This window comes from Tasmannia lanceolata, unplaced genomic scaffold (assembly GCF_043159265.1).
Source record: "Tasmannia lanceolata isolate RefF3 unplaced genomic scaffold, GAP_Taslan_0.1 ptg000023l, whole genome shotgun sequence".
NCBI classification, from domain to species: Eukaryota; Viridiplantae; Streptophyta; class Magnoliopsida; order Canellales; family Winteraceae; genus Tasmannia; species Tasmannia lanceolata.
Genome location: NW_027518700.1, coordinates 11584700 through 11597043, shown reverse-complemented (window position 1 = coordinate 11597043; position 12344 = coordinate 11584700). Strand labels below are relative to the sequence as shown.

The 12344-nt window shown below is 39.4% G+C and overlaps 1 protein-coding gene across 1 annotated transcript; it reads right to left on the bottom strand.

The window, feature by feature from the left end:
• Positions 1-454: 454 nt before the first annotated feature.
• Positions 455-6566, bottom strand: LOC143856419 (transcription factor bHLH35-like). Its single transcript, XM_077366625.1, has 5 exons — positions 6445-6566; positions 5427-5595; positions 3557-3796; positions 2602-2772; positions 455-716 (listed from the first exon to the last, which is right to left on the bottom strand). Exons 1-5 carry the CDS (start codon positions 6513-6515, stop codon positions 627-629), a joined length of 741 nt encoding a protein of 246 aa, XP_077222740.1. The 5' UTR covers positions 6516-6566; the 3' UTR covers positions 455-626.
• Between the last annotated feature and the right edge of the window lie 5778 nt (positions 6567-12344).

Sequence of the window (12344 nt, the reverse complement as noted above, 5' to 3'; positions counted from 1 at the left end):
TCTTTTGTCTCCTCGTGTGAACTTCTGTGGATATATGTGGACTATTGTGCCATCTTAAGGGCTGCTATGCCTTCATGAGGACTGTTGTGCCTCTGCAAGGGTTGTCTTGCCTTCATCTTGCTTGTGCTGGCTTCTTGAGGGTTTTGGTGCCTTGCTGTCCTTTCACTTCATAAAGGGTTTCATTGTTGGAGAGCATCTACCTTGATTCTAATGGGGGTACATTGTGCTGTTGGTAGACGATTCATTTGCAAAGACTTAGATCAATAATGATATGCCTCAGGGACGATATAGACCACGAAGCATGGTAATATAATGCATCCACGATACAAGCAATCATTTTAACCTTTCAACAAAAAGAGGGAAAACGGGGGTCCCACACCATACCCCAACACATGCTATGTGTATTGTGGGGTCATAAGGGGATAGAATTTTGCCATGTTTGTTTCGTTATCACTGGTAGAGAAATAGCAAAATATATTGAAAATATAATGGTGAGTACATGACTTCAGTAATGCATTCCAATATAATTGCCAAGATGGCTCCTTATGGTAAGCTGAATGTAGAAAGTTTAGCCTCTCATGACGAAAATACACGTGTAGAGAAAACTTAGGATTCCTTTCCTTGAACTAGAAGCTTATAGAACTTTTGGGCACATCCAAATCTGCTATGGCTATTTCAATCTTCTCCTTCAGTTGAGCTTTTTCTACTTCATCAGCCTGACCAAATAATTTACTCAAATTAGCAAATCTTACAAGAGTTGATTTAGAAAACCTTAGTTTCTTAAATTATTTATTTTCTTTCATAGGTAGGTGAAGAGGTTAAGACCCCATTTGGACAGCGATATTGACACCTCATATTAGCAAATGTTAGACTAGTGGTTACAAGTAGGATCAACGGATCAGATCCAACCCCCTTGCCATGTGTAAGGTCCAAAGAGGTCATGATTTCTCCGTAGGAAAGGCCCAAGCAACTAATTGCTAGCGTCCATCGCAAAAGGATTTTGGCGGCTGGTCGGTCGCACATCAGACCAGCCACCTCGTTAATGAAGACAACTCTGTTGTCTTCATTAACGAGGTGGGATTTTGGCGGCTGGTCGGTCGCACATCAGACCAGCCACCTCGTTAATGAAGACAACAGACATCAGACCAGCCACCTCGTTAATGAAGACAACTCTGTTGTCTTCATTAACGAGGTGGCTGGTCTGATGTGCGACAGACCAGCCGCGAAAATCCTTTTGTGACGGAGCTTAGCAAATCCCTTTTCAAAATAAAATAAAACAAGGGAATTGATATATTCTCCCCCGTCAAGATTACTCCTTTTAGTTTCTAAACTTAAAGGAGGTGGTACTGCAAAGAAAAGGGTGAGAATATATCATTCCATACTAAGCAAGGGTATTTTTGTCATTTTGAAGAATTGGATCGGACGTGTTTTCATAGGTCAGTTCAACGGTCCCTGTCACATCCATGTGCCATGTGTAGTGACGAAAAAGTGGCTGTTAGAAAAGAGCCTAAGAGCGAATGTTTACTTAGCATTTGTAGTGCGTGTTTGCGTACCGTTTAAAACACCGTTTGGCGTTTGAAACAGCATTTTGGGGCCAAACGGCCGTTTGGGAGTATTTGGGTGCGTAGCCACCGTTTGAAACGCTGTTTGAAACACCGTTTTGAACCCTCAAAACGGCGTTTTGCAAATGGAGGGGGGGAGGTCCATTTGCAAAACTTGAGCTGTGGGTTTTTACGTGTTTGCCCTCACCAAAACTCATTTTTACACCTTTTTACCACTAAAACTCCGTTTTGGGACATTTGCATCCAAATATACAATACCTCCGTTTGCCGTGTAAAACGCCATTTTGATCTGGCCAATCAAACATGAAAACACCGTTTGGCAAAATGCCGTTTCAAATGCTATTTCAAACGGTACGCCAAACACACCCGTAATGAGGCAAAAGTAGGGAGCATAGTTGCCCGAAACTCCTTCGGCAGGTGGGAAACCTGTTTCCCCTATAACGTGTTTCTCACGAGTGAGACTCGTTTCCCGTAAACTGTGTTTCCGGCATTTCGGAAATATTTCCGAAACATGATAAAAAATATTGGAGAAATGTTTCCGAAATGCACGGGAAACATATGAGAAACTTATGTAAATCATGTGTGGAACGCTTCATAAACGTATGCAACACTCGTAGAAAAGCATGTGAAACATGTAGGAAATATGTGTGGAACTTATGAAAATCATTTTTGAAAAAACACATAAAAAATTGTGGAATAGATATTAAAAAAGAAAACAATAGCATACATTGCAATAAGAATAAAAATAAGAAAAAATCAAATAAAAATTTGAAATTAACAAAATTTAAATCTACAAAACCATATATTCCATGTTTTCTTTGTGTTTCAGGTGTGTTTTTTCTATCGTTTCTGAAACGCTTCTAATGTGTTTCCGAAGGTGTTTCTCATATGATTTTTTATTATTTTCTCGTTTCCTGTTTCAGTTATATTTTTTTCATGTGTTTCCCATTTCCGTTTCACGTTTAGCTTCCCAAATTTGTTTCCCACCGGGGTAACTATAATAGAGAGTAATGAAATTTATTATATTGGGAAAAATTACCTCGACGAAAACAGTCTTCAAAAGCCTGCCAGATAAAGCAGTGATATTTGCTGTAATGATTTTAAGCTTCAAAGACTCAAAAACTTCGAACAGCTTTACCATCGTATCTGTCTTTTTACTGCAAGTGATGCTAATAACCGATGTCCTTTCTCCCACCTCATAAACCCTAAGCTGCAATTTATTCAAAAATATTTTTATAAGTAAATTTATTTACCTCTAAGCATCCTTTCTATTATTTGGGTAATTAAGAGGGATTAAACATTCACACTAGACTCTAATGGAACTCGAATCCTTTACTAAACATTCACCCTATTATTTGGGTAATTACAGAATAAAAGAATTGATAACTGCACCACTTTGTTTGAAAAATGGAACTCGAATCTTTACTTTATATATGGCTGTGTTTGGATTAAGGGTGTCAATTTTGGCTCGGGCTCGAGCTCGGCTCGAATCCTTAACGAGCCGAGCCGGCTTGCCAGGCTCATTAAGCTTAACGAGCCGAGCCCGATTTAGGCCAGGCTCGGCTCGTTAAGAATTTAATATATTTAAATATATATATTATATATTAATATATACACTAAAAGGGATATCCAGGGAGTGAAAGGGGAAGGCAAAATATGTCACTTCATTTTTGGAACCCCATTTGTTACTTGGACCACCCCCCATAGTATAAAAAAAGTAGTCAAATTACACTAGATAGGGCTGTCCAGGGAAGATGAGGGGTGTGAACTTAATATAACCTGAGCTCGGTAAGGCTCGCGAGCCTGACCGAGCCCAGCCAAGCCGAGCCTGGTTCGAGCTTGAGCCGAGCCCGAGCCGAGCTTTTGAGCTTAACGAGCCGAGCCGAGCCTGGCCAAGCTCGGCTCGGCTCGTTTACACCCCTAGTTTGGATTGCCAGAATTAGGAATCGGAGTCGGCTTCCTATTCCAATTTCAAAAAAAGTTGTACAACTTACTTCTAGGACTTCTATGGTAGCCGTTCGTTGTCCTCCAGTAACCTTAGAATCACAGCTTTGATCCGTTCTCTTTTTATTTGATTGAGAAAGGGAGAGGCTTGTGTGTTCAATATCACAAATGGGTATTTTCTTTTGTTTCAGAGTCTCAAGCTCTATAATCTCAGCTTGGATCTTCTTTTCTTGCTCATGAAGCTCTTGAATGTACTTGATTGCGTCCTTGATGGTTGATGCTTTGTCCATCTAACCCCGTACAATTATTCAATTCAACCAATCAATTAATCATAGTCAAAATCTATTTAATTGTACTTAGTGTGGAAAAATATAGAACAATATTCTCTCTCTAGATGGGACGGTTAAAACATCATAATTAAATAATTTTTTAGGCACAACCTATTTATGTTATGGCCCATCAAATGGATGGTTTCGATCATCCGACGGTGTTCAGGCCGTACAGTACTTTTAGAAAAATACGGGAGTATAAGGGCTTACACCTTATAAAATCTCTATAAAACATACACAAGAAAAGAAAAGGTTTCATTAATTAACAAAAAATAAATAATAAAAAAAAGACGAGGAAGAGAAAAGGCCCCACAGGTGCTAGGAAGACGGAGATGCCCAAACGGCCCTCCTTATACTATCATATTTCAAAGATATACATTTTTTTATGAAAAAATACCCTTATAGTTTGATAAAATAAACATCATATTCCTATGTGGCAAAATTTGTAGGGTTGTTTCAGACACAGTCCATTGTAGTGAAGAGCAAGGTTTAAAATTTTGGTTTCGGCACCGGTTTTGGACCTTGAAATGAAATTTCAGTCGGTACAAAACCCGAAAACAATATTTTATTCATTATTAAATTTCGGTCAAAATTTCCCCAATATTTTATTCATTATTAAATTTCGGTTGAAATTACGGTAATTTCGGTCAAAATTTCTGTGAAATATTAAATTAATATTAAAAAAAACAGATTTTTTGGGTCAAATTTCGGAAAAACCAAAATTTCAGCCGAAATAAATGAGTTTCGGTTTTGAATGATTGCGGTGTCGGTCTCCACCGAAATTTCGGATTTCGGTCGAAATTTAAAACCATGGTGAAGAGATGGGTCCAAAATAATTTATAGTGTTCCCTAGTGAGATGTAAATTCTCCTACTTTTCTTCCCCAACCACTCTTCTTCTAGTGTATTTATAGCTACTCTCTTTCAGTGCTTCTAGTGTATTTATAGCTACTCTTTTCACACTGAAAGAGAGTGGCCCCGAGAAGAAAAGTGAACGAATAAATCATTTCCCGTTCAAAATCATTTCATATGTGGTACCCTCCTTTTTCCGACGTAGTATTTGATAGAAATCCTAAAAAGATTCTTACATTCATTTTCCCGGACCATGTGTCCCTCATGGATGTGTCAAAGCCATGTCCATAAGTGTAGCCCATTGACGTCGACCCCACCATGGTAGGACAAGCCTAGCCCTTGATCAATCAAATTCCCCCATATGTATTATACTTACAAAAGAATACACTCAGTAGACTGAAATTTTTTTCTTTTGTTTTTGCAATATTTGAATGGCCGGTGATAAATTCACCCCCTTATCTGAAATCTCTTCCTTAAGAGCCTCACGGGGACATCTTTCAAAATGGAATGTACAGCCCACACCATAGGTTGATCCAAACCGCCTATGGACTTAGGGCGATGATATTTTCACCCGGCCCCCTGCAGTACGCATTCGCCCCCTTATAACTTGAAAAGTGGGCAACTTTAACACTTGTTGACGTCAAATCAAGTTAAAAGGGGAGCGAATGAGCACTGCAGGGGGTGAAAATATCATTGCCCTTGTCTTATCTTTTGTATTTATTTTGTAATTTTTCGTCCTACCTTACTTATGCGGGGTACAACGGCTCTGAGGGCATAAAGACTATCATTGAGCTTCTTCCTTCTTTTTCTCTCTGAGTCAATATTGTTCTTTGGGGTCGCCGAAGAAGCAGCACCATCCGGAGAACTTGAATCATCGTAATACCCAGAAATTGCCTCATCTAATCCCCAACTGCAAAACACACAACACACCTTAAAAATTCTTGTTTCGATATACTATTTCAAAATCTGATATTTCCACCCCATACCTTTTATTTTTACAAGTTTTGTTGGCTTTTACGATTCCAATGAACTGAAAATGACATTAAGGTTGCAACTTGGTTCGGACGGGTCAGGTTACCCTACCCTACCTAAGAAATTATCTCGGGTCGGTCGGGTTGGGTTTTCCCCAACCCAAGATAATTCCTCGGGTTGGTTCGGGTCGAGACGGTCGAGTCGGGTTTTTATTATCTAGCTTAGATAATGACTAATTTCAAAGATCGTAGAAAATAATAAATTTACTTGCCAAAAGTCTCTAGATTTATATCAACTGAGTGTATAACTATTTTTCACATCACAAACATGACCAGCTCAATGAAGACAATTATATCAATATATTAGAAAATAATTCGCCATGTTTTAAGGAAGTTGTACTACAACTTTTAGAGTCGGGTCGGCCGGGTTTCTAGTTTTTTTTCTTTAAACCCTATCCAACCCAAGATTGAACCGGGTTTTTCAACTTAAAATCCTAACCAACCCAAGACCAATGATTTCTAAACCCGACCCGGGTAATTTTCGGGTCGGCCCGATGCGGGTGGGGTAAAATCCAACCCAAGTTGCAACCTTACATGACAGTATGGGGTGGTGGAAGACATCAAATCAAGGAGGTGAAAATACCAAACTTCTTTAAAGAAATTCAAAAATAAAACCATCAACAACCTTTTGAGTTCTAAGAAACCCAACTCAGAAGTACTGAAAAAATTAAAACTGTAACAAAAAATACCCATGAATGAAACAAAAGAGGAACTGATTTTTTGAATACCTGTCGAGTTCTTCGTTTTGGAAGAACATATTGGTTTCCCAGTATAATTTGTATTCCTCGTTATTCTCCATTTTTGCTGTGTTGATGGTGGTGTCTTTGTTTCCAAATGGGGGCTTTAATATAAAAAGAGGAAGGGAGAGAAAGAAGAATAAAGAAGAAAAAGAGCCAGATGGAGAAAGATTTGCACTCCAGCTTCGTGAGAAAGATTCTGGACCGTTGGATCAAGGGTCGAAAAGACCGTGTAGGCCCAACGACTAAGGTAGCGTATGTATAGGACAAACGACTAAGACCGCACTCGTCGTTGCACCCAGTGCGAACAGAAGAAGCAGCTTTGAATACTCTACTTCTTTTTCGCACTATGATAGTGAAGTTGGATACTCTTTAATTTCCTCTTTTATAAAGGAAAAAAATCTAGGGTTCTTCTTTTTTTAAGAAAACCTAGACGTAAATGGCTTTCGGTTTTCTCGAGGTGAATTTGGATTACATGAATTGGGAATCGGTATCGGTATCCAATTCCAAGGGTGTGGTATTTTGATTCCCAGAATGAGGAGAGAAAAAGGCTATAAATCTCCTTAGAGAAGTATAAAGTGAAGGGTGTAGTGCCATAATTGAATCCATGGGCATGAGAATATCATTTTCCCAAAATATTATCGCCCAATCAAAATTGTCTTTTATCACCTTTCATTTTTTTCCTTTTTTTACGTACATATTTTAAAGGCGGACAATGCCATGTTTTGATAATTGCACTAAGTCACCTTGTCTTTTACAATTCCCAAAAGCTCTCATAACCCAATTAAAAAAGAAAAGACAGGGTGAGTTAGTGCAATTATCAAAACATGAGTGTTAATATCAATAGCCTTTTTTAATTACATTATAGTATAAACTATAGTAGCAAATAGATTATCTCTAATTTAATTATTTGTTTTATGTGTAACATATTCCATGTCAATTACATTTTTAAGTTCTTAGATATCATTTTTAATTTAGCTTTTAATTTTTTAAAATGATGCCGAGATCCGGCGGTTGGTAGAGCTTCGATAAGCGATAAGCCCGTGCTCATAGAGAAAGAGTTAGGTGGCCAGAGTTGTGGTTCCGGGAGACCACTTTGACGCTAAAGTCAGAATTCTGCACAACAGAGAAGAGCCAAGCAATAATGGAACCAGAGAGTTATATATCTTGCCTTATTCGTCTCAATTTACCTTTGAGTGTGGGGGTCTTTTAATAGAGGAGGGGGCCTCTTGCATTGTGGCTCGGTGTGGGTGCGACGTGTCGTGCCCTCAATAGAGGAAGGATAATGATGATTATATAGTGTATTTTGGTCCTTGGGAGAAGCTGATTGGCTTTTATGGAATGAGGGCACGATCTCTGTGTTGCAAGAGTGGAAGGAAGGTTCCTTACTTCCTTCAGGAGAGCACGTGCTAAGGAGGTGGGCAGACAAAATCGTGGCTTTAGGCCATACACCGACGATTAGTTAAAAACGTCGGTAAAAGGCTTTAAGCACGCTGAAATTACCGACATTTATGCAAAACCATCGGTGTTACTTCCACCGACGTTTTCACAACTTTTTACCGACACTCGTGAACGTCGATGAATGTCCTTTTTCTTGTAGTGTGGGATCCGGTGGTCGCTCTAACGGGGTTATTATAGACGACAGCAGCTGGGCATGTCCCTTGTTGGTAGGGGTGCAACTCGGGTCGGGTTGGGTCAGGTTGAGGCCAACCCGAGGAACCCATTTTTCCAACCCGACCCGACCCGACCCGATTTCCAACCCGACCCAACCCGATTTGTAATTTTCTCAACCCGATCCAACCCGATTTCACCATTTGTTTGATTTCTCCATTTTATTTTTGTATTTTCATCTCATCCAAGTCATTAGATATTCCCCAACAAGAGGGTTAGTTAGGACAACTTTCACCAAGTTTTTTATTTCTTTCTAGATTTGAGTTATATAATGACAAAACAAAAATAGAAATAAAAATTTTATACATATTGGAATTGGAAATCAGGTTTCGGGTCGGGTCGGGTTGCCCGACACCCCAACCCAACCCAACCCAATTTCCAATTCGGGTTGATTTTTCCCAACCCAACCCAAATTCGGGTTCAACCCGACCCAAGTTGCACCCCTACTTGTTGGTGGCCATACGTCATCACGTGAGTGGATGGACGAACATGCACTGATAGTGATGTCAGGGAGGTCCTCCTTCCCTTGGCCCGCTTCCCACGTCGTGCTCATCGGGGGAAGGATCAGAGTTCTGATAAAAATGCTTTTGTAATGTATTAAATAACATCGGGGCATGCATATGACACTTTCAGATATTTTTTATAACTTCTGGTATAGAATAAGCTTTTTTTTTATAGCGATGGACGCTCTTTTATAATCATGAATTACTTTCGCCCATTTAATAAGTAACACTGGGGCGACTTGTGACGCGTAGAGCACTAAACATAGCTTGGCGGCAGGACTTAGTCAAAAAAAAATAAAAAAAAATAAAAGCGTCATGAATCATAGTGTATCTTGTGTGAAATGCTTTCGTAATGTGTTCGCGGAGTAGTCAAATGTGAAGGGAAGCTTCTCAAGTAGTAGTCATAAATACAGTAGAAGGAGTTGTTCCAAGTTTAAAAAAAAAGGCGCGAATGTATCACTTCCCAAGATTACTTAACAAATGGATACGATGAAGTAGCTCCCTTCAACACGACTATGTACAAGAAATCTCCACACTTGCTTTGTTCTGATAATGACACTCCTCATTTTGTTAAGAGTTTGTTCCGGTGGTAGTAAATAAGGGGAAATATTCATTTACCCGCTACAAAAAGTGGTGATTGTTCCAGTGGTTATAAGTCAAATGATTTACCCCAGAGTGGGGTAAGTCGCATACCCCTTGGAAAATATTTTAGCCTGTGTTTAAAAATGTTTAAAAATGAACAGTGAGTCACGCAATGCAGAAAGTAGGGAGTCTCCATGTCAATTCCTTAATACTTTTCCTAACATAAATAGGGAAAATGAATTGACAACATACTAATTTGCCATCACGCAATGCTGCTCAGTCGTCGGCTGATACATGAATCCGTACATTCCTAAAAAGAAGTCTTCTTTATTTCTATTCTTCTTCTTCTTCACCATTCCAAAATCTGAGGTCCTGTCTTTCTACATCTAAATATAAGTTAAGAGGCGAAGCTACAACGTCCTATCTTTCTAAAGATAAATATGGAGATTTGCTAGGTAATTTCATGGAAAGCTATTTGGAGGCTCACTTTTGTGGGAGAGAAGTCACACAGGCTCACTTAATTTAAAGTGAGCCACGAGATTAATTGCCTAAATATAAGTTTATAGAGAACTGGAATGATTGATTGAGATTAATCAAAAGGTGGGACCCACTTTATTGTAGAGGTGAACCTCATTTTGTGACGTTGGGCCCTATCGAAGAATTCCTCAGTCTCAAAATGGGCCATACAGCACATGATCGAGAGATATTCCAGCTACTTAGTTTTATTGTCAAAAGGGTTCAAATCACGAAAGAAGATAAGATCAGAGGAGGTTGTATGTTGCACACTACTATCCCTCCATGTGCATTACTAGGGCCGGCAATTTCACCCGAAAAAGCGGGGATCCGCCCCGCCCCCCCCGTTTGGGGAGGGGATTCCCCGATTTGAAAGGGGAAGGGGAAGGGGAAGGGGATTATAAAAATTCCCCGGTGCGGGGAGGGGAAGGGGAAGGGGATGGAGTTGTCCCCGCCCCGCTAATCAATGCCATTTTTTTGTAAATTTTTAAGTGTTTTTTTTAAGGAAAACTACTAGAAACTCTGTGGATCGGCTACAAGATTCCCCCAAACATAAACTTAGCTTGTCTTTTCCTTTTAATTAGCTTCTGAGAGCATTTTGGGAACTATAATAACCTTTTCACAGATGTTGAAATAATAAAGACAAGCTGAGAGCCTGAGACACTGAGTGTATGCAATTATCAAAAAATCGTAGTGCCAACAAAATTTTAGGGTTGGATTGCAGGTTTTAATTTTCAACAAGAAAAATTTAGCTACTAGAAATTTGTTTCATGTCAGCACTAGACTGAATTGCAGTTAAAGAAATAAGTCATTTGTTGATTTTGTTCTCTTCTCCATTCTCATTTCTCATGCTCATCTGGGAGTTAACATGCTATACAGAATGAACTAATGAACATTATTTTGCGTGTGTGAGCGCCCACTTATGGACTTTTAAAGTTCATTGTGACTACTGAAATAGTTACTTTTTGCACATTGGCTGTCTGATAATGAAGGTAATCCTGGTGCTCATTTCCTATTTATCATTCCATAATTTATGCAGAAAATTGCTGAAAGATGAGGTCCTGTTGTTATTTATGTTTGTTGTCTCATCCATGCATTTCTGATTTTGTCCATCTGTTTGTTGATCACATGAATAGAATCATAGCATTCATCACAATATTGTCTGTAATGGACGCAGAAGAAAGAAGCTCTGTTTGCTGGTTTGATTGGGTTCCAAAGAGGGGGCGGGGCGGGGATTTTGTCCCCGAAGGATGCGGGGAGGGGAAGGGGAAGGGGATTAGATATTCCCCGCGGGGAGGGGAGGGGGATTCCCCACCATCCCCGCAGAGGGGAAGGGGAAGGGGACCCCAACATCCGGCCCCGACCCGCCCCGTTGCCACCCCTATGCATTACTGTGGTGCTTTTGGAAGGTAATGTGAAAAAGGGTGTTTAGGGATGAGCTGGCTTGGGATGGAAAAGCTTTGGGATGTCACTATGTCAGTAGTCGAGAAAAGGAACAAGCGCAGCTCCGTTTGGTTGCTGGAATCTTTTGATTCTTGGGACTTTTGTGGAATTTCCACAGGAAACCCACGTTTGGTTGGTGGGCCCAAAATAGTCCCAAGAACCAAAATAACCCCGCACGAAATCCCAGGAAGGAAATAAAATACTCATAGGAACCAAAATAATCTCAGTAACCAAAAATAAGCTTGCAGAAGATTTTTTTTCTTCCTAACAGTTCAAGCAACCAAACAAAGTTGCCGGTCAACCAAACATGGGATTTTTATTTTACCGGGATACTTCCAGGGAGTTTTTTTTTTCCACCAATCTCCCAGGAAGTTTTTTGTTCCACAAAAATCCCAAGAACCAAAAAAATTTCGGCAACCAAACGGAGCTGACGTCAACTCCTTTTCTCGACTACTGACATAGTGACATCCCAAAGCTTCCCATCTGTGGAGATTTGCAGGCAAGTTTGGCCATCATTAAAACTTTTACTGACAATTTTTTCGGTAAGTAAATTTTTCGGGTAAAACTTATCCTTGGGAAAAACCTTACAATATAAAGCCCAAACTGCTAGTTGATTGCTTCCTCACTTATTGTTCTTATCTCTCTCATTTTCACTGCAAATCTCTCTCGCTCTCGCTTAGAAATCTCTTATTTAGATCTCTCTCTTGTAAGTTCCACTTTAGGAGCCACCTCTTATACTTTAACATTTGTATTAGATCAATGAATTAGAAGATTAATTTAAATCCAACTTTTGTGGTTATGATTCCATGAATTTATCATAATTGGGTGATATACTAATTTTATTTTCAGATTATCCTAATTGGATGACTAATTTAAGTTCAGGTGCCTTACATGATGTTTTTGTTGGGTATATAATATAACACATATATGTTCTAATATAAGCACAATAAGATAATGGACCGGTGTAGAGGGCCTACATGGGCTAGAGTCCATTAACCAGTCATTAACCCTAGTGTATCTCTATATATAGGGGCAGGAGGCAACAAACTTGGTATTCCAAACTAGATACCTTGGGTGTAATGCTTCAAGCAAGCAACCTCTTGCTTAACCTAATTTCCTCTAACAATTTTGAAGCATTAGAGTTTCTAAATCGCATGTAGAGTTTTAACAGAATATTTC